Raw genomic sequence first — 23,370 nt, 5'->3', positions numbered from 1 at the left:
CAGCAGAAGGCTCTTCCAAGTGACGGGCTCCTTCTATTTCTCAATTCTGATAGATTTGGCATTCACTTTGACACTGGTTTGCAGCTTTTCTGCATGTTGATACAAATGATTCACTGTTGCACAGCTTCTGTGAAGAGCCCCTTATTCTGAACTGAAATTTTAACAGTGTTTACAGGGTCATACATATACTTCCAGAAAAATTGAGTAAGTTGTCTTTTTCCAGTGATCTTTCCCAGTCTATCTCCTATAAAACATTCTGATCAACAGCTTCTTCCTCCGTATTTAACTCCAAAGTCCTCTGGGCTAAGCATTACACTTGTTTTGGCACATTGTAAATTGGTTTTCACAGTTGACTGCAGTCCTCTTCTGTCCCCTAACTCTCAGTTGTTATTGATGAAAGGTCTGAGCAAGGGCTCCTGGCACTGATTAGTGAGCATAGCAGTGTGAAAGGAAATGCACCCTTCTCCAGGATAAATGCCAATCTTCTCTCAAAAAGTTCCTTTATTCATCCTCAGTTATATTTGAAAAAACATGATACAGGGACAGTAAAGCAGCCATAGCAGCAGATCAAAATTCAGCTGGGCCCATGATGCTAAATTTTACCCAGTAAGACAGCCGACTTGATTAATATGCTCTAGCCCAATTCTTCTATTCCAGAGTTGGAAAGCCCACTTGGCAATTGGTTGCTTTTTTTTTTTCTCCTGTGCTGCCATGTCCAATTAAAAAATTCCCATATGGTTTTTGCCAGACTTTCTTAGTGCGGTCTTTACATATTCCATCATATCAGAAGAAGCAGCTGTTGATCAGAACACTTTGTAGGTCAACAGGGTGAGATCACTGAAGAAGGGACATCAGATGCAAATTGTTTGGTATCACATTTAAAAATATTATATATATATATCTTATTATATAATATATTAGAAATAGGGAGTCATTTCAGTAGTTTTTATAATTCTGCTCAGGCCTTTTAATCAGAAAATAGATGCAGATCTATTAAAAATACTGTGCATGATTCCTTTAATAGACCTGCCTCTAGATTGCTCATGATTATGTTGATGATGACGGAGTGACTAAATTCAAAACCTCACTGAGCATCCCCAGCTTTGACATCAAGTGCCCTAGTCTTCAAAGGCATTCCAACAAGTCTGAATATGCATGGTCCTTCAGTTTTCTAGTTCATAAAATAACACAATATTGGTGCTTGGGTATTACTGGTATATGCTATGTCAACTGTTGGTGTATCAGCAAAGATGGATGATAAAGTTCTAGGCAACAAAGCAAGAATGGCTTCAATAATTAGGGAATATTTGGAACTAGATAGAGGCTCAGGACTTTTACAGGTTAGGTAAGTAATCACTGAATAACAAGAGAGTCATGGGCACGTACTCTGCTTCCTCATCTTTGAGGTTCAAGGGCTTAGCTGGGGTCTGTTTAAAATTTCGTTTTTCACTCCCACATGTCTAGGATCAACTTCAGTTTCACCTCAGCATTAAGGACAGTCTATTTGCATTGATACTTTCTTCATTACCATCAGAATTTTCAAATACAAATATTAGAAAAATTTTCATTGCTTTCACTAAAGAATAACATCACTAATGCTTTTTTTGTTGGTGTGATTCATGTTTACTGATTGAAACTTTATCTGAATGTTTTCAAGATGAAAAAATCCCCAAGAAATCAGAATATGAGAAGTGCTTGAATGTGTGGATCAGATTAATATGTGTTTTTCTTTTTGATGGTAATCTGACCTGTCATCAGTTACACTAGGATTTCAGAACTACTATCTGAAATAAGAGAGATTCATAAGCATAGATCACAGAGCAGAAGGACTGAAAATATTAGATCTCTATCTCAAGAGAACGAAGTTAGAAATTAAATGCAGACTGAAAAACAAAGGAAAATGTAGACAATTAAATTTCTCCAACTTTTTGATACAGAGCATAAAAGGGAAAAAAAATCACACTTCGTGATTCGTGATAACATTAATAGAATCAGGTATTGCAAACCACTCTTGTTCCATAAAAAAGGAACATTTGCTGATATTGATAAAGGATCAGAGATATTAAACTTTTGAAAATTCTGTAGATTTCTGTAGAGCTTGTCACACAAGCCTTATGTAGTTTCCATTACTGTTTGTGTCTGAGAGGCGTAGGGATCCAAGATATGGCAGAATAGGAGTCCCTGGTTAAACTGAGCCATACATTTTGCACACAGCTTGCTTTGCCAGCTTTTTTAAAACCTACTTTATTTATGTTCTTTTCTAGTCTTTTATTCTGCTGGACTGTCTTCATTAGTTGTCAGATTTCTAATCCTATTTTACACAAGCAGCTAGAGGCAAAATAGCAGAGAGCAGCAGCAAATTTCATGGCTAACAAGTCTATAGCATGAGGCCTACAGCAGCCCAGCTGCACATGAGTTTTTCTGTCCTTTCGGGCAGGACTTTTTTTGGATTCACAGTGCTATTTTGTGCATTTTTCTGCAAAGATGTTGTTAAAGGCAGAATAGGCTTGTTTTATTTTGTTGTTTGGGTTTTTTTTAGGAGGTGGTCGCATATAAGCAGAAAAGTAAATGAATCAAGAGAATTGTCTTCCATACTTTAACAATATGAATATAAATTTATTTATATTATATATAAAATATAAAATAATGACCTTAAGGTCTTAATCCAAATCTTAATCTTTCTATTTTATAATAAATTAATTTGTTTTCTTCAGTAGTTGAGATCCTTTTGTAGAATATGCAATATACAAAATATTCTGTATTGCCATTTAAAATATTTTTATGTGCAAAATTTATACAAAAATGCATATATGCAAATAATATATCCTAAGTTAGGTGTTCCAAAAAACTTCCAGTCATGTCCTGAGTCTTTATTAAAAGATTTCATCCTATTGAATTTGTGAGCAAACTATATATTCTCCTCCAGGCAGGCTGTCTGATCTAGCTCATTCTCATCCATTTCAAAAATACTCACCCTAGGCAGAATGTTCACAGGGATTTAATGGCTGTCTCAGAAAATACTACACTTGGAGGTGGCATCCTTTGGAATGATCTATGAAAAATGTCATCATCTATTACAGGCCACCTACCGTATTTGAACGATATTTCCCCTAGTTTGTCTAAATTGCTTTGTATAGAAGTTTCATGCTGCTGTTTTCCATCATCATCTATGTTTTTAAAAGTTGTTGACAAATGTAAGAAGTATTAACTCAATTCAGCCAGCCTTGGACACCAAAGTAGTTTATTTTTTCAAGGGAAAATTATACTTGCAACTGGAAATCCTTTTCCACAGAAGCCTTTCACTGCATCTGATATTCCAATATTCACAAGCTTTTTAAATGTATGAATTTAGGTTAGTCTTTTTCTACTTTAATACTTGTCATCTCTTTTAGAAGTATTAAAAATATTTAAGTTATATTGCTGATTTTTAACACAGTAACAACTCTCAAATGAAACCTTACCTGAAATTCTGTTCAGGTTCTGTAATGTAGATCTACTCTAATTTTTAATGTGAGGCTGGATTATGTTCTAATATCGACACTGGTTGATAGCACTGTATGCTAATGCTTAGAAGTAAATGTAACTTTGCTAACAAAGAGAGATTTAAAAAGTCAGCAAAAGTATGCCCTGAGCATAGATAAATTCTGAGTTATGCCCCACGTCCTACAGCTTGTCCTACCTTACATTTTGTCCTTTTATGAATAACAGCTCTTTAGTTGCAAATAACCTGAACAATACTTGAACCAGTAACTTGCAGTTGTGTATCCTATGACCTCTGCTTTGCGCTAAGCCAGCCACCTCAAGGCAAAGGACTTGCAGGATGTCAGTCCTGGTTACGGGCTGCAGTCATGCCAAGATGCTTCATAAGGCTGAAAGTTCAAGAAGTGTACAATAAATTAATGTCTCCCAAGGTTCTGTTTTACAGAACTTCTCTTTCATAGGAACCATGATGTGAACAGGTCAGTCTGTATTTTTGTGCTGCCATCTGCAGCAGCAACTGTTTCTGTTCACTTATTAGGACCCTTCAGGGTTGGTGTTCTATGAATCAGGCTGTAGAAGCAAAGAGTGCACATGTAGCCTCTCCTAGATAGCAAGTAAAATCTTCCTTGCAAACCAGTCAGTGCACTGAAATACCCAAAGCACTGACAAGAACAAAATAATGTGAGAGGAAGTAACAAAATGCTGTCGGCCACAAAGTCATAATGGTTTAAAGATTAGAAGGGAGCTAACTCATCTATCCTTTGAGTTGTACCAAGGAATAATGTAAGCCAGTACATGTGTTTCTGAAGGAGTAAGTCCTAAAATATTGGAAATTTCTTTCCCCCATTACTTCCAAACAGGCCAACTATTTTAGGTAACTGACATTCTTTTTTTGAAAACTCTTTGCAAAGTGAACAGAGAAATTTAAGGTAAAGGAATCTGCAGTTCTGTGGGAAGAGTGTTAAAATACATGTGAAAACTTAAAAAAACCCATGTGTTACAGCCAGAATCTTTCCTGCTTATCTCAAAGGAGTTTCTTCCTCCCCTTTTGACAGAAAGCTACTACCTACAAGAACAAATACATAGGTGATACAACTTCCTAGTGTTCTAAAATACATTTCTATAGCATTATTCATTCAATTATGTAGTATTTGAGAGAATAATACTGAGATATTTTAGGATTCCTTACAAAGATTAACACAGAAAGTTCTTGTATTTGGGCCTTGTTGTGGGAGCATATTTTATCTGCATTGTACTGGAATATTTTTATAGGAAGGCTTCTTCAATTAAGGTATCTAATTCTGAAAGAGGAACCCAGAGGGATTATTAAAAATATGAAATCGAAAATCATAAAAATGTGAACAGATTATCTACACCACAAGTAAAAATTTCAAATGTATCTGTATTATGGACCTAAATCTCATTAGAAGCACATTGGGATTTGCTTCTGCAAATACTTACATGCCTTTGACAATCAGACACAGGAGGGTACAGACACAGTGGCCTGCAGGGCACAGCTTTGCTACAGTCACAGCTTTTCCATTGCTCTGTGCTGGGAAAGGCAGCAGAAGTCAGCAGAAAGGCTACTGATAACTTTGCTGAGTAAACTGCATGTAACCATGTGACTGCAGGCAGAATCAACAGGAGCCCCAAAGCTGCTTCCTATGTTTTGGGTGAATATACAGCAATGAGGCTGACGTATATGTGCAGGTTGCGCAGCACATTTGAGATTGTAATTGAGATTGCTGCAATTTCAAGTCAGTAGACTTTAGAGAAGACTTGATATTTAAAACACCCCTAAGAACAGAAAGAAATGGAGGATGCAAGAGACAAAAGTAATAATACATATTTTACTCTAGTCAGACAAATGCACAGCTGGGTTTGGTTGATTAGGTTTTTTTTAATATAAAAGTTGCAAAAATGAAAGTTAAGTAACTACCTGAGCTCTTATTTACACTTACTATAATTTTAGTGTTGCTGCCTCCACATACTGAGGAAGCAGTTTGCCATCCAGTTCACCAAGGATATTTTTGGATAACTGCAAGGCTTCAGTTTCTGAAGGAACAGTCTGAAAAGTCTTAAGTCTGTGATAATATAAAGAGAATTTCCACAAGTATATAATTTATTAATGACTGGTATGGAATTCTAGCTAAATGGCAGTTGACTCTCCTTGCACTGAGATGTTTAATTGCTAAACAAAAGGAGATTTTGATAATCTTATCAAAGGGAGTCCCAAATCTGGCAAGTATGACCAAGAAGAAACCTGAAAAGGCTACCTTTATCTTCCATGGAGATGTTGTTTCATGATGGAACAGATCAGAATGAAAAGTCAGTAAAGAAACATATGAACATTGTTGACTGCCAGGTTATATAACAGGTCCTATAGGAGGTCATATCATCAAAGGCATCAAACGTATCATTCTTTCCCCTTGCTTTCTTTTGAGGAGTAAAATTGTAATTTTTTTGTAGTGAGCTAATGTTACTAGATGGTAGCTTTTTAGGTGAAGCTGCTGGAAAATTTTCAAGTAGAGGTTTGCATTCTGAAAATGCATTTTCACAGAAACTAAGCATTTTATAGAAATGTTAACACCAGTGCAACCCTTTCAAGGGAAATAAAGGTAGTCAAAGCAACGCTCCATGTTTTGCCATGATACTACTAAAAGTTCCATTCAAAAAGTATAAAATACCTTAATTTCCATTTCTATTGTTAATAGTTATATATTATAGATTAATATATGTTTAATATATTAATATTGAAGTATATGCCAGTATTTTGAAGTATTGATATATCAAGTATATTGAAAAAGGAAAATTAATTAACCAACAAGATGTAATTCAAGGAAGATTTTTTTTTCCTTACATCAGGAGTAATGATAAATGACATTCTATCCCTTTGTGGAAGTGCAAGAATCAGTGGATGTAACCAGATCTCAGCACCTCTCAGTTTAAATATGACATTTCTTGTGAGAAGGGAGAGTTTACTTGGGAAGAAGCTGGTCTAGATAGCCTACCAAATAGACAAAAAAACTTTTTTTAAATTACTGATTTATTTAGACAGAAAGACTTAGTGCATAATCACTTTTTTAGGTAAGATATGATTCACATATCAGGAGTACTTGTTTGATAGTACTACTTGCTAAAGGTTTTTTGTTCTGTCATAGCATGTTAGGGGTCAGACACTCTTTGATATTCTCCACAATGCATGTTCAGCAGGAATTATCCCTTTTGAAAAAAGTAGTAGGTATAACTTTTTGTTTCCAAAATATAATTTCATCTTTTTGTTCCAGGAAGAGTATGTGATTAATGTGCATATGGTGAGCATATTGCTTTATCTATGAATACATTTGAATTACTAAAATGATGGTCATGAGTTAAATTTTTCCTTCCATTAAAAATGTGTCAATTATAACATTTTTTTAAAGTGAGTATTTAATATGACTAATTGAAAGCTGGCTATTCTAATTATGATTTGATCTGGGTTTTGTTCTGTCTCTAAAGGAGCCAAGGCCTTGATAACCTCAGCAAGGCGAATTCAAGTTCCTTCACAAGTGACAAGGAGTAAGTGTTCAAAGTTTTTCAGGCCCTACTTTTCTAAGGCAGTGAGTAGTTTGTAACTATGAGAATGTCAGGAAAGGTAATGTTGGTAATGTTGCTAATCTGTAAAATTTTTATAGATCAGTAGCATTCCTGATGCAATACAGATTAATTCACTGACATGTGCACTGTCAGCTGAACAAGTACTACCAATAGCAAGTTTCCATACCTGCCTTATATGCTTCTACAATTAAACTGTCACTGAAATATTTTGATATGGTTAGAGAAGGGGCAGTAAACAAAGTATCTTAGAACTCATGGATGGTAAGTGTTGCCCAGCAAGGTGTAACAAAGCATTTCAATCAGCAAGGGAAGTGATCCGTAGAAAACAGATCGAGCTTTCTTTTTTGAGCACTGTGTCAGTTCAGTGAGTTTCAAGCCAAGTTTCTGGAGGTCTGCAAGCAGCCCTTCAGCACAGAGAAAGGGAGGAACTGGTGGGGTACTCTGCTAGTGAGAGCTGCGTTATATCTGCAACACTGAGCGCTGATACTCTGCAGATGAGTTTCAAGAACCATGTTCTAAACAGTAACAACAGATAAATGTTGCCAACCTGTGATCATCTTTTTTACAGTAGATAATCTTACATATATGCACACGTATGCATACATATAGTTAGACATTTAGCACTAAAGTTGGGCTTTTTTTTTTTTTTTTAATGTTAATTCAGAGAGAATTTATTAGAATAGAGTCCAAGGCTTTGAGACATTACTGAATTTTAGGAGTATCCAAAGTTCTAAGCTTATCATGGATTGAAAAGACCAAATTAGGAGTTTCACAGAGCTAATTTGGCCTTTTGTTCTGCTCTACTTCTACCCAAAGAGAACCATGAGGTTTTTCTTACAGTACTTTTCATAAGTCATATAATTCATTGAACCATTTTAATATTGTAAAGAAAACAGAAGAAAACCCAGCCTCTAGTTTAATTGTATTTATGAAATAATAAAAAAAAATGCTTCCTTATGTGTAAAATATGTTAGTGTTCAGATACTAATATTTTCAATATAAATTAAATTATCATGATCAGTGCTTTAATTGTTAACCATGGTGACAGACAGAGGTAATTTCTTGTCATTCCAGAAGCAAAATTTTGGACATTTGGCCATATATTTAGGTGTTTTCTTCAGAAGCTGAAGTTTCTTAGTTTAAATAAAAATCCACTTTTGCAAATAAATGATGCAAACATAGATTAAGCTGTTTGGAATCTGTAAATTTAGTCTAAATTCTTTGAAATTTCATGTTTCTTCTTCACTGTCTTTACTGGCAAAGAATAATCTTAAACTACGACATTAATACTATTTTAAAAAGCATTTTTATTTTCTTGGATGCACTAGATAATAATTTCTATAAATAAATAAATGGTACAGAACTTTACCTTGCTAGGGGAAAATTACAAACATATTTTCTTCAAGAACATAAGATTTTTGTAAATTTTGAAAATAAAATTAGCTGAACATTTACTTTTTTCCTTTTAAATGTGTGCCTAAATATATTTCTTTCTTTTATGACAGTTTATCCTTTCCTAGATAGGGGGAATACCTTAAAGGCTCTATTTGTTTTTTTTTTCAGGGGAGAAGACCTTTCAGATTTGGATGGAAAAAATACTGCTGATCAGAAACATAAGAGGCAAGCCTGTCATAATTGGCCCCTTATAAGTTTATAAAATATTTATGTTTAATTGGACAGTGGTATTAATAGGTTCAGTTCAGTAAAAATAATTAGATTTTTATTTGTTTTCAAATGAGGCTGACAGTTACCTTTTTTCAAACTTTAAAAAAGTGTCAATGGCTAATATTTTTTTATTATAGAGCATTTTTTGTACAATATTACTGTCAATTTATATTTTACATACCTGACATGTTAATACATGAAACTTATTACATTAAATCAGCTTTTTAACAGCCAACGATTGATGGTTACTGGTATAAATGTGACCACATAGACCTAGAGACTGTACAGAACCCTGGATAATAGCAGTTCTAAGTGAGATTTGGGCTGGATATGGTAACAAAGCAAGGGTTACACTTTGGCAGGCATTTCCATAACTCATGGTACTGATGCCTGAACTGAATGCAAGTCTGTTATCAAGTTAAAATGACAGAGCCACAGTCAGTTTGGAAGATGTAGGCAGGACCTTCACCTGTAGTGTGGCACCAAGATGTGACACAGTGGTCATGAGCTGAAACACGAGACATTCTGACTGGCTAATGGACAGCAGTTCAGCAGTGGAGCAGCTTGCTTGGAGAGGTTGTGCCACCTCTCTCCTTGAAGATTCTCAAAACCCAACTAGACAAATACTTGAGCAACCTAGTCTGGCCTCAGTGCTGCCCCTGCTTTGAGCAGAAGGTTGGACCAGAGAGGTCCTGAAGTCCCTGAATTCCAGCCTGAATTATCCTATAATACTGTAATGGACTTGACATTTTTGAGTCATTTGAAATTCTTTTGCAGTGTCACATTGGAAAGGAACTGAAAAATATCGAAGCCTGAACAGATAACTTACTTGTTGTAGTCAGGAACCTTACCTAGGAAATGCATACAATTTTTTTCCTCTTCAACGTAAATAATTTAGATAATTTAATTGTGAGGTCTTTCTCACTTTCAGCGATGGGGACCTTGGGGATCACACTGAAGTAAAGTCTGCTGATGACCAAATTAAAAAGTGGTAAGAATCAATTCATAGTTCTCTCTAAAGTTTAATGATCAAATATCGAGGCTTGTAGCTGTTTAGTAAAACCAGAAAATATGAATTCCTAATACAAGCAGAGATAATTTGCCCAGTGTGAGTAAGATATCTGTATTATTTCTAAAACGTGCCTGATTAACCAAATACAAAAATAAAGCTGCATGTATTTTGATAAGCAATGACTCAAACCTATAAACCCTCAAGGAGAATGAAAATGACTAGTGACAAGATCCTTCTAACTATTTTTGTGCTTATCTAAGTGTTCTGTGAATTCAGCTGCTGGCATCTCAAATAAATATAAGAAAAGGTATTCCTAGTATGAAAGCTTTACTGCTACTAGATTTAATTATTTACAAAAGCTAGGATCCATTTTGGTTAATTAAAGTGAGGTTAGTAGTATGTTTTTAGGTACCAATCTGATGGAGTCTTTTTTGAGTAATCCACTTAGTTGTATATCCACATAAAGAGGGAGAATGTAGTTATCTGTGTATATATAGGCAGTTTTGCTATTTTTTAATAGAAAGTATTTTTATCCCAGCAGTTCCAGGTCAACAGTTTGACCAGGGAAGCATATACTGAGCATCTCCAGTGAATGAATTTCTCTTTTAGTTCTGACATGGCCTTGCCCCATCAGCAGTCGGGCACAAAGGAAGTGCTGCTTCTTGCAGCACCACTCTGCATATAAAGCGCAACAAGCATTGAGAGAGGGCTCAACAGAGCCTCAGTCCTTGGCAAGCTCACTGAAATAATCAAGCTGCAGCCCACACATCCAGAGTTAATGCAGATAATGATCATGTTGTTACAGAGAATAACCTTTGGCAGAACCAAACAGGAGCAGCCTTCATCTGAGTTGCTTAGTAAAATCATCAAAAACATTATTAGCACTTATTCCTGAAATCCTATCATTTGTTTGGCAAATTCTATTTTTATGTTTGTTTGTGTGTTATGTTTTGTGGCAGGGAAAACTGCAGGAGGAGGTTTCTCTTGCTTGAATCATAGCCCTGCTTTTTGAAATGAGTCTATGTATCTGTTTAGTTGGTAATTTCTAATAAAAACATAACTGTAGTATACCCAAAAAAAGAGAATTTGGAACTGAAATATAGTAAGCCTAAGAATAAAACATTATGGAATACTGACAAGAAAATGTGGAATGCTTTCAACAACTGAGACATTATTGCACAGTTGAAAACCCCAGTAGGCACTTTGAGGAAACTAGAGTTCAATTAAAGTTAAATCAAGTTTCCAATATGAATATATATGAATATATCAGCATAAAATGGAGGAATAAAAATTATAGGTCAAATGGCTGCATTATTTTTCACCAGCAACAATTTAACGATAATAAGGTAAATTTGTTTCACCTGTTTTTTCTAGACCAAGCTTCTGCATTCATGACTGTAAGTGTAAATTAAAACTGTGTAGCTGAAAGAGATTTCTGAAAAGAGTTTATTTTCTTGTTGTGTGGTTTCTTTTTTATTTTAGGATAATTGAGAAAGGATATGAAAATCCTCCAAGGGCTCCAAATAGTCTCCCAGAAACAAACTGCTCTAGTGACAGTAAAAAAAAGAACAGGTACTGTGGAAAATTAATTTGGTACTGTAATGTCTAAAGTGCTATTTCTTGAAAAAAATACGTAAAGAACTTTTTTGTGCAAGAAATTTCAGGAATGCTTAGAAAGCTCTCATTGATCTCTGGAATCATGCCACCCCCTTTCCAAATCTGCATCCAGGATCCCAGGCACAGGTCACAAATCCTAACTCTAGTGCACTGAGTGAGAAGCAGAACACACACCCTGTGTAGCTCTAGAGATATACCTGAAACATAAAATTTAGGAGGGCAGTTAGGCCAGAATTCTTATCTAATCAATAGAGGAAAGGCATTTCCTGAATGCTCTTATTTCATATGAACTTGTTTCTTTCTGAAACCGTAAGGAAAACATTACATTCTTCACTTAAAGTGCCTTTTAAATTTCCTAAACCTGTATGGGATGAATCTGAACCCACATATCATCAATCCAATCACTGACACTGTAGCTAGGGATTCTGAATTTTTGACCAAGAACAAACTATTTTAAAATCCATTTTTCTTACAATATTCATGCTCTAGCTGGATTCTGCCTCTACAAACCCACATATTGCAAATCTGAGTGAAAAATGTGATGTAGGGATATCTAATAGAACTAGTTGTACACCAGGTCTATTGGTATCAGGAAATAATTGAAATAAAAGGAAATGTTACCTTGTTCTTCATGGTCAAAATTATTATCACAAAATAAGACAACAAATAGTTACAAAATAATATAATTGTTACAAAAAGTTACTAAAAATATATATAGTTCTTGAATAGTTCCTGACTATTTTGGATTAAGAAGACCTCTCTCCTGCATCAATCCACCCATCTATACAGATTCATTTTTTATGTAGGAAGGATTGCTTAAAGACATAACCTGTATGTTGTATTGCTGTATAATAGCTGTGAACTGCCTGAGTCAGGGCTGAAGACTCAGCAGGGAGAGGAGAAATCTATTGAGCCTTACTGACAGGGAAAGTAAAGATCTGGTACTTTATGGGAATTATGGTCAATGTCCCCATCCTTAACCTTAAGGTTAATTTGATTAATTGATTGCACACCCAGTCCTTACTGTGGATATGAATGGGCACATGATCTTTAATCCCTCATATTCTTACATCTGCTGTTCGAGTACAGTTGAAACCTGTGTATTGTGAAAATTCTGCATGACCTTGAAAGACAAACCCATAAATTGTCTGAGAATAAAAACAAAGCCAAACAGCATATAATTTAAGATTTGAAATGAATATTCAACAGAAAAATTAATTAACATTTTTCAGAATTTTGTGTACATACAGGCTCTGAGTTTTAATATTCTGATTATCTTTGAAAGTTAAAATAGAGAACAGTAATAGAAGAACGACAGGGCAAAGAATGTGCTGCAATATGCAATGTTACCTTACACTTGATAGACTTTATACCCTCCACCTGAAGCTCTAATCCCATTTTAATTCATGAAGACTTATTAAATGAATGGTCTGTGTAGGTTATTCTTTCAGGTTTTATGCAACAGATTCTACAGAGTATTTATTGTTGAGTACTTTGTTGTATGAACAAGTCATTGTTCATACAGCAAGTGAAGGAGTGACTGATACGAACTGAAAGAAGGGACGTGATAAGGTGCACAGCTCTCAGGCTACACTGGGACTCAGTTTTCACTTGGTGTCTCATCAAGCTGTCACACTATGCATTTATTTAAATGTTCTGAGTTTCCTTGCACTTTCAGTTGACAAGGTTAAAACCTGATGCTTTGGAAATATTTTTGCTTTAGCTTTAGCATATTTTGTTTTATACATTCCAGTTGTGGTTTTCTACCTAAGCTGTGGTTATATATGTTTTTGTGTGTTTCAATCATAATACTCCAGTCAGTTAGTAAAATCCAAGGGATGCTGTTCTCTACACTAGGACACTTGAGGAAAGTATACAGCTTCCTGTAAGATAATGTTACTTTTAGGCATGCAGCGTGTAAAGACCCATATTATGTTGAGTGTGCCATGCACAGTACTCAGTTTGCCCAAGATTGTGCAGTTAAATACAATAAATTAAATGGAAGATTTGGGAAAAATAAGCTTAACAAAAAAAATAAAAAAGAATTACAGGCTCATACTTTACAGAGAAATTATATTCCTTTGCCACTTTTCACTGTAGCAAGAAACTTTAGGCAACTGCACTAATAATATACTCCACCCTGTGACATGTGCTATGCACATTCGTGGTCAGGAGAATTTCTCAGACAGAGAAACTCTTTCAAAAGCTGATCACTTAGCTTTAGTTTGCATTCCTACTTAGTAAGCTTACTTTCATCTCACCTGAAATATAAATGGAGCACTGGGTGTTCATTCAAGGAGATACTTCCTCTGTGGTGAGCAAACCCAGGTTTGTTACATTCTGATTAAATAACAAGCCCATTGCTATGTTCTATGAAATATAAATAAAAGATTTATAGTTTCAGCTTATCAGTAACTGTGCAATTTAAATACATTTCTGGTGTTGTATGGAAATAAGGCATATGTACTTTACGAAATACAGGTATGTAGAAAAGAGCATCTGACCTTCATAACGCCTTAAATGTTACCAATCTCTTATATTTTCCCGCATAAAACCCAATGTTTGTTAAATACACATGATTATAAATAATTGCTCCTAACATAGCAGAATATTATTTAAGAATGATATGCAACATGTAATAATTACTATATACCTTAAGAATTTCTGGAGAGTAGGATTAATAAATCAACTCAGAAATCTTGAAAACACATATGGCAAGATTACTTCTTCAACTGTCACATACATGTTAACCCCTTCCATGGAAACAAAACTGACATTTAAGTAACTTGGAAATGGGACTGTTAAAAATGGAAGATTTAACTTCCCTGATAATTAAATTCAGTATAACCCTTTCTACTCTGTTATAAGGAACAATACAGTTACTGTAGTGAAAACAAATCATACACTGAAAAGCCTGTATTACAAAGACCCTCACTCTAATTCTAGGGACATGTTGTAATTTTGTTTGGCTGTTTGACAGCTTTTTGAGGACAAGTGAAAGAAGCAGAGGAAAAAGAAAAATGTAGTCTGTCACCATTTTCTGATATGTATCATTTAGGCTGAGATATCAGCACAGGAAACCCAATACTGTTACATAAATTTTTCTCAATCAGCTTCTGGATTTAATTTTGAAATGCTGAAGAATCATTCAAAAATAGAACAGTCTAAAGACACTATATTACAAATATTACTATATTATTAATTTACACTTTTTATTTGATACCTCATTCTTTATGGTTGTAAAAAAACCAGAAAAAGAACTCATCACCATGTATGATTTTTTTTTGCAAGCATGTTTATTTTGCATATTATCATCAATGTAGTGAAACCTTTACAAAAATGTACTGCTTAGTGATAGCTATGTACTCTCTGCTTCACAGCAAATCATCACTTGGTATCTATGAAGAAAATATAACTGGAAATACTATCAAAACTGTTTATTCTACTTCTGATCGGTAAGTACACATTAATAACATCATAGAGTACCAAAGGACACACATTTACATAAGCATTCAAGTCCTCAGACAAAAGAGAGCAGTGGAAGTCACCATCATGAGACAGCTTTTCAAACAAAGCTCTCTTTCAGTGAGATCTTGCCATCAAATCATTACCACAGTTCAGCCTAATATTATGTTAGGCTTGTCACAGTTGACATTTTAAAATATCTATAGAAACAAGAGCCAATGCCTTAAGTGACAGAGTTAGCTTTGTGATTCTGTAGGTTTCTATCTCAGGCAGCCACTTACTCTGCAAAATTTCCTTCCTTTGTGAGAACAGTAATGACCAATTTATGTACAAGTGTGGAGGAATAGGTTCACAAGAGACTGCTGTTGAAGACTATCTTTTTTTTCAGACAGCCCTACTATCTGGAAATACCTGATCAAAATAACTTATCTCCTTTCCAACATAAGGATAAAGAACTTGGGATGATTAAATATTAGTACAGCAGTTTGTCACTGACAGGAAAGGAACAAGACCATTGATTTTGTAATGATAAAACAACACCAACAATTGTATCCAGACAAAGTACAGTGATGTCACGTAGGAGTCCAACAAGAGCTGAGAAAAAAATTTAAAATATTACTATCACGAATACCTTGTAGGCTGTTCTATACATATATTCATTATAATTGCCATGAAGGTATGAGTTCTGTCTGCAGTGCAGAAAGTCAAAAAAGTTTTCAGGCACTTCTGCATTGCATAGAATTCTGGGAACCAGACTGATCTAATTATGGCAGTTTGATTCAACTACCAGTTTACTTTTGTGATTAAAACATTAAAATCATTCCCCTCCACTTTATCCCTATTTAGTGTACATGCTCCCAGATATTCAGCAGCTTAATTCAGTTCACCAGAGAAGACCATTCTATCCACCAAGGTATTTTTGCTACTTGACAATTATACTCAGTAATTTGCCCATCAGAGGAGACCATGTATGACACCTGTCAACTGGAAGGGAGAGAATACACAAATGACATTTTTCCATCAATGGCCGTTGTACAGTATACAAATGTCTTTCCCACGCATTGTGCTAACCTTATCAATTTTCTGCTTGAGATCTCAATGGCAGCTCTTTTTCTGACAGCTGATGTTGTATTATATACACAGGAGTATAATGGGAAAAGATATATGCACATACTGCAGGAAGCCCTTGGGCATAGATGCCAAAATGATCTTAGATGCCTTGCAAATTCACTGTCATTCAACTTGCTTCAAGGTAAGAAGATTTCACCTGCTACCAAGAAATAAAATTTGATAGTAATAGCTGCATTATAGTATACCTATAATAAGAGATTATTTAGGCCTTAGGCCTTCTCCACCTGGGAGAATAAGTCTTGAGACTGGAGTAGAAGATAAATGTAGGAAATACTAATCTCTCTTTTTCCCTCTCTTCCCTACACAATCCCTTTTTTCTTTCTATATCTCTCCCTCCTCCTCTCTCTACTCTCCTCCTTGCCACTCCTCCCTTGCAACAAAGAGCAAGATAAAGGATGCAGCTGAATGTATTCTTTGAGTCCTACACATTTATAAGCCTTCACTTCAAGTCTGATACAGTGAATTATATCAACTTATATTTTCTTCATATTGTAAAATTTTATTCAGTTTTTTATGAAGTTTTGTAGATAGTCTTGATTGACATCTTAAGCAGTCTTAATTATTAAAAAGTAGGTAATTTTTTTCCTAGTTCCATTAAGAATGAAAGCACAGCAGAAATTTCTTTTTTGTTTGTAATCCAAACCCTAAGCCTCAGCCTAAAATTTGCTCTTAAACTTTTTTCAGGGTATGCCTGGCAGTGCTCAATCCCATAGTCTGTTTTCTTTCTGCCTCATTTGTCTTATTTCTGCTTGGAACGCACAGAGTTTGTTGTTCTAACAAACAATACTCAGCAAAATCACTGCATTAGCATAGTTCATATTTCCACCCAGTCCTGCACAGCTTCTGTTTCTGCTTCTGACAGCAGTTCTAGTCCCTATTTACTACATGAAAAGTACCACAAATCAGAATACAGCACTAAGGTTGCACTTCACATGTATGAAGCTGCATGTGCTTTTTGTTCACTGTGGACTCTTTTGTTGACTCTGAGCTCTGTGAGCTCCTGAAAGGCATTTTCTGCCATGAGAACTACTATGTACTATGTCACATGAGAACTACTGTGTAATAGTTCCTCAATACTATTATTCCAAGTAAATACAAGATCTGGTCTGCTTCCATTCTTTTTAGATCAACCCACATAAAGAAGAAAGGACTTTTTGTTAGTTAAGAGTATTAACATGTTGGTAGTGGCTGAATTATCTGTTAAATATTTATGCTTATTTTTCAAACTATATTTTTTTGTTACCTACAATCAACTGGGGACATGCCTGGCCATCAATATTCAGCTTAATTTTTGTATAACTACAATCTTATGAAAGCATTGTCCAAAAAAAACCCAAGAATTGATGTAGGTCTGTGGTTCATGCTTGCAGTTACGTATTTAGCTAAGTAGTGCAATTTCTTATCGTCAATATTCATTTAGCTCCTTACAAATACCCCGTACCTATTAGAGATTTGCCCATAGCTGACAGCAGTACACCATCTTCATATCCTTGTAAAGGTATATACCAAAAGTAAATAACCCAAATTGTAGATTTTTTTTTCTCTGTGTAAAAATTCTAGCTAATATTGGTGATCAGAGCTTTAAAGACATAGCCATCCTTTTGCTGATTTAAACAAAGAAATATAAAATCAGTGAAGACAGCAGATTGTTTTAACAACACCTTAATACTAATCCTGATTTTCACTTATCAGTGGATAAAATATACAAAGAAGCCAGAATTCACTATTCTTTTATTAGATTTAAATAAATAAAATTTTCTGGGTATCAAGATCCTAGTTTCTGTATCAAGTTACCATGCTCCTTGATCCACTGTAGGCCTTCCTTGTGATCTTGGTAAGTCAGCTTCTGTGTGTATCTATGCATTTTCATATGTGAAACATGGGCAATGCTTCTCTATCTCAAAAAATGAGCTTTTTTGAGACATTTGTGAAAGCAGCGTCCAGATTTTGCAAGAATGGGAGACATAGTTAACTGTTAAGATAAAGTGTCATAAGGTATTTTTAAATAAACAGGTCTAGATTATTTAAGATATACTCTGAGTTGTATGATTATGTGTGATCATTCTTCCTTTATTCAGTAAAGAATAAAAAGGATCTCAAAATGGTGATACATCTTACTGTAGCATAAACCCCTAAGCTAAGAGAGAGAAAGTAAAAGTACCCTTTGGAAATGTCTGGGGGAAGGACAGGGTTGTTGAGTATAATGAGTACCTAGGCAACCAGTTGAGACAATGGTATCTGATCTTTAGATGCCTAAAGATGACACAGTCAGATACCTAACTTCCTGTTGTCTAAAACTATTCTTCCAGAGCTCAGTTTTTATGATGTGGTACTAATAACTCCTATTCTGGTCTGGGGTTGCTTGTTTCCTAAAGGAAATCATGCTGGGTATGAGTATTAGAGAAATGTTTCATTTTAATTTTTTTCATTCTTTGACTTGTGTGTTGAAGTGTGAAGTATGTAAGAGACCTCTGGAAGATCTAAAAGCAGGAGACAGCATTTGGATTTATAAACAAACTGTGCACTGTGAGCCTTGTTATTCCAAAGTTAAAGGTAAGGCACAAGACATGTAATACTGAATGTGGGAAAAAACATTTAGTGAACTTCATTCAAAAGACTTCAGTATATGACAGCAGAGCTGTTGCTTTTGCTTATTTGTGTGTACTTAAACATTTTCAAAGCATCTACTTCAGTAAGCAAGGGTGCTTAAGATGATATCCAACCCCATGTTCTAGACACAATTATTCTGTACCTGTGAGGGGGATCTTGGTTGCACTGCAAGTTCATCTCTTCAAGCCTCTCTGTAAAGTTGTACCTATGCAATCAATAGAGGCACTTGGAGGGAGGCAATGGCACCTTGCCCTGGAAGTGAGAATAAATTGCAAGGCCATCTGAGAATCAGATTGTTCTATTGAAACAAATAAGCCAGGGAGCAAAGGTATTTTCACCTAGTGGAGTAATTGTGACCAGTAGAAGATACAAAATCTATGAAATCATACTGAAAATATTACACTGTGATTATGTGATTATTACCTTTGTGAGGAGCAAGGTGAGTGAAAAAATGTGCAAGGCATGAACAAATGAACATTTTGTTTTATTAATTTTTCTAGAAGTTACTGGATTTTAATTCTTCTCTTTTCATGGCAATTACTATTTCACAACAGTATAAATTAGTACCTCTGTACCAAATTAAGACAGAGACTTAGATTAAATCCTCTGATAAACTGGTTTTCAACTATGTAACTCTGAGATAAGATCATGTTAACTAATATTATATTAAAAATTTGTTTCCTTAAAATATTTTTGTTATTAAGTCATTGCAAAATCTGATGGGAATGGGAAATTTTGCAAATAATCAGATTAGAAAATTAACAAAGCATAGAAACCGTTATAAAACTGTAGAAAGATATACCAAGGGTCTCTGTATTAAGCACAATAAATTTTTATGTCTTATTTCATCAAGTTACAAGATAGACAGTTAGACTTCAGTAGACATTCTAAAAAAAAAAAAATCAAAAAAATCTAAAGTTTCCTTGTAGGACATTTAGAGCATACTGCTTTGCTTGGCATCTCTGACCAATCTTTTCTCTCTTGCAGAAAAATGGATCTACTAATTTTGATATACAGAATATATAATGAAGAAGTTACTATTGTTTAGTTAACTGTATTGGCCTGTTAATTCAAAACACTGTGGGAAATTATTCATTTTTACTGCTGGGAATTCTCTGAATGAAGTCCTACTGCATGGTTATCAAAGGAATTAATTTAATGAGAATTTAGATGCATTTTCATACACACATTGCAGGAAGCAAAACAAGATATTGGTCAGTATATTTACCAGATCTATGAAACCACTAAATTGTATGTAAAATCAATGATAATTTATTGAAATTTTCTGAATGTCAGGACATTCCTACACATTGATTTTTTAAAAGGCTGTATTCCCTTTTCCTCCCATATAAAGTTCTATGCTTAATAAAACATGCATGGGAGTCACCTCATCAAGATTAGCCATTTAGAAGTCAGCTATTCAGTTTAAACTGCTGTTTTCATGCAGAAGGAAGTGGGTTCATACTGCACCTTCAACCTCCAGAGAAAGGTTCTTCCCAAGTAACTTAAATGATAAATTTGAGATGGAACAACTCATCTTTGGAAAATGCATCTCTGCAACTGCAGAAGTATTCTAGACAAAAATTGCTAGAGGGATTTAAGTAAAACCACCCCACTCTATGTTTGTAATTCTGGTAACTACTTAATGACCATTTTTTAAAGAAGTGCACACTAAATAGTTGCCATGAAATAATGAAATATATATTTTGCATGACATTATGTTGTATTTATATTTCCTACTTTATTAAATTGACTATGTAAACACTTTGGATGGATTCATCTTGCTTAAATTTATACATCTACAGTGTAGACTTCTTTTTCTGAGTTACTTGATCGATCCTATCTTATACAGAGAAGCAGACATTTTTAGGAGGCAATTCAATTGGTCAGATTGCAAACATCTATTTTACTGTGACGTTAACCAGTGTACATCTATCTTACTTCCATGGTTTGCAAAGGAACCTGGAATGAACAACTCAGATTTTTAGACATCTACACTAGGTCAGATATGCTCCTTCCTTTGAGACTAGAGTGAAAGCATTTTTTTTTCCTTTTGGAGAGTGTATGTATATACAAGTATAGAAACTGAAAGAATTCATGCACTGTTATAATATGTTGCCTAAAATAATCAATAGTTCAGTGGCTTACTGGACAGACAAAGGTATTGACTACTAGTCTTTGTCATGAGATGCTTTCGTTTATAATTATTTAGAACTGATTTTTCTGCCTTACATCTCAGTTTAAAAGGACTTCCTGGATATGACCATGACAGAGTTAGTGTTTGGAGGCTGGTGGACCTAGGCAAGAGCTTAAAGGCATACAAAGTATTAAAGTCATAGACTAATAATAGACTGGTGAGTGGCTGTCCTAGTCAAACTCTCCTTGATTGCACATTTCATAGGGGAGGCAGGAGGATGTCTGTGTAATTTAAACCACTGGGCCTGCAGCTGAGTAAGGATTTTGTCTGCCTTAAAGGATGTTCAAACTGATTATGGAATGGAGACATGAGACAGTAGATTTTTTTTTTGTTTTGTTTTATGAAAATCTTATGAATTAATGTCAGTAACTCTAATAAATCTTTAATTATTGATATTTTTTCTGGTGTGTGTCTCTTGCTGATGACATATCCTAGTTAAACTGTAATTGTTAAAACTCTGCTTTACCAGGAAACAATGATTTGCACAATGGGTTGAATAAAGTAGTGGCAAAATTTTAATGTCCACAGATTTGGTCCTGTTGACAGACCAGCATTTATTGCTAAAGCCCAGTTACAGTGGAAGATGTAAGACATTCATTTGAGCCAGAACATGAGAATCTAGGAATTCCTAGTGTTTGAGGGGATGAGAGATTTTAGTTCACTCCCCCAGAGATCAGGAGCTCTGGATGAAAATATCTGCTGCTTAAATGCTCATTGATGGAGAAGTAGCAATAAGAAACAATAAATAATAATTCTATGCTCATTAAGTTATCCTCACTGAACAGCCCCGATAATTGTGCCATGTGTTTTTTTTTGTTATTTTTCATTATATGTTGTAAGTTGGCTAAGAAGAAACACCAGGTTTGTGATTTACCATATAAAATCTGGCAGAGCAGTACTCATTAAGAAAAATCATATTAACATCTCAATACCAATGTAGCAAAACTTAAATGTTTTTTCTCCTTTTTGCATATCATTAGCCTGTGGTGTTTCATTTCCCTTTGACTAGTCCTTCCACAAAACAATCCAAATGAAGAGTTTGCTGGCAGCTGTTTTAATGAATGTGTTATTTTCAATAATGCATTAAATTAGACTGAAAAGCTGTATTGAGAGATGATGTACTAAATTATGTGGGGGTTTGTGATTCATCAGGCCCATTTTTTCAGTGTGTAATGGATACTTTATTTTACAAAGCTGGGGCACTGCTCTACAGGGAGGGGAATCAAGCAATCAGAGGAAAGGAGTGAAATAATGCATAAAATGCATATTGATGCATTTAAATATGTAGATTGCTTCAAAGCTACTGATATTTACAAGAACAAGGAATGTCATAAGAACATCTTTGCTGTGTTAATATATTCTGTTGTATTCTCTGTAGGTTTCTACAGAATGCTCAGCCTGAGCATCCCTCCCTATCAGTGCTTGACACAGAATGACAAACGTCTCTAACATGTCTCCTCATCCTCCTCCTCTTGAAAGAGGATGAAGGGACAGTGTCAGTTTTACAAGACATACCCTCTGTTACTTCACACAGTCTCTTTAGCTAGGCTTGTAGAGAACACCAAATGGCTCTTGCATTTATTCTGTAGGTCACCTCTATTCCTTGCTTCTTCATATAGGGATGTGTGTAGTGTTGAGATAGCTTCAGGTGTTCAGTTTATTTACTCACAACAATAAGGTAAGAACTCTATTACTCCTTGCTTTCCTTGATCCTTGGTATTTTAACATAATCTCTTTGTTTACAATGAGAAGTACCCACTCTCTTGGTTTGTTTCTCTCTGATCATGCACATTGCTCATTGTAGTTACTGTTACACCAGGAGGTGGTTTCAGCTTTCAGACTAGCATATACCAGACTAAGAGAGAGAAATGCCTCCTTTTTTTCCTTCTGCTGCATCACGACACCTCATTTTTCTTCAGAGCAGCACAGACATCCAGCATTCCATAAAGACAAAGGATAAAGAGACTAAATACTTAGGTAGGTTTGATGTGCCAAAGTCTGAAATTGTTGACCAAAGTAGCTCTGTTTAGCTGCTTAATTGATGCAGAACAACTGAATTCTTAAACTGATAAGGTCTTTTTTTGACTTCAAAGGCCTCCTCTTCTGTTGTGCTTTTCCTGGCCTGAGCAACTAATCTCTAATATCCTGCATCAGTAAAACTAGGACTTACAAACATTCAGGACTTTCAAACATTCAGACTTGCATTTCAGAGAGGAGAATCTGCAGGTATTCTCAAATACGCTTGGCACAATCTGCTCAAATCAGACCTTCTTGAATACCTCAATTACCACCTTTTAAAACCATGGAGATGGTGTTCTCTGAACAGATGAACTGTGCCCAGAAAATGGAGTGCAAAGTTCAGTGTCTCTCCCAACATACCTAAGCAGGTTGTGTAACACAGTGGAACAGCTGGGTGTGTGGAATAAAGGAGATGTTCCCAGTAGTCTTTTGCCACATTCCCTGCCCAGTGAAAGCTGGATCCTTATGGCCCATGTTCCACTGGATAGCCACACACTGCTTACACATTCATTATATGCTTATTGATAACTCGGGAATGACTCCTGAATAAAAAAAAAATAGATTGTCTTGGGAGCAA

At 35.1% G+C, this 23,370-nt stretch overlaps 1 protein-coding gene across 6 annotated transcripts in view; it reads left to right on the top strand.

Annotated features, from left to right (window-relative positions):
• The window catches only part of SCEL (sciellin), a 68,113-nt gene extending 47,031 nt beyond the window's left edge, over nt 1–21,082 (top strand). For all 6 annotated transcript variants that reach the window (XM_088051441.1, XM_088051440.1, XM_014263245.2 and 3 more), the window contains 8 exons: nt 6,979–7,038; nt 8,641–8,697; nt 9,674–9,733; nt 11,237–11,326; nt 14,752–14,826; nt 15,980–16,088; nt 18,418–18,520; nt 19,565–21,082. In XM_088051441.1, coding sequence (XP_087907567.1) covers nt 6,979–7,038; nt 8,641–8,697; nt 9,674–9,733; nt 11,237–11,326; nt 14,752–14,826; nt 15,980–16,088; nt 18,418–18,520; nt 19,565–19,581 — 571 coding nt within the window. In that variant the 3' untranslated portion in view covers nt 19,582–21,082. The remainder of the gene's footprint in view (nt 1–6,978; nt 7,039–8,640; nt 8,698–9,673; nt 9,734–11,236; nt 11,327–14,751; nt 14,827–15,979; nt 16,089–18,417; nt 18,521–19,564) is intronic.
• The last annotated feature ends 2,288 nt before the right edge of the window (nt 21,083–23,370 follow it).

The sequence above is a fragment of the Pseudopodoces humilis genome, chromosome 2 (assembly GCF_049639895.1).
Source record: "Pseudopodoces humilis isolate 2021_Gansu_Grassland_sample_001 chromosome 2, ASM4963989v1, whole genome shotgun sequence".
NCBI classification, from domain to species: Eukaryota; Metazoa; Chordata; class Aves; order Passeriformes; family Paridae; genus Pseudopodoces; species Pseudopodoces humilis.
This window is presented reverse-complemented; position numbering and strand designations above follow the sequence as displayed.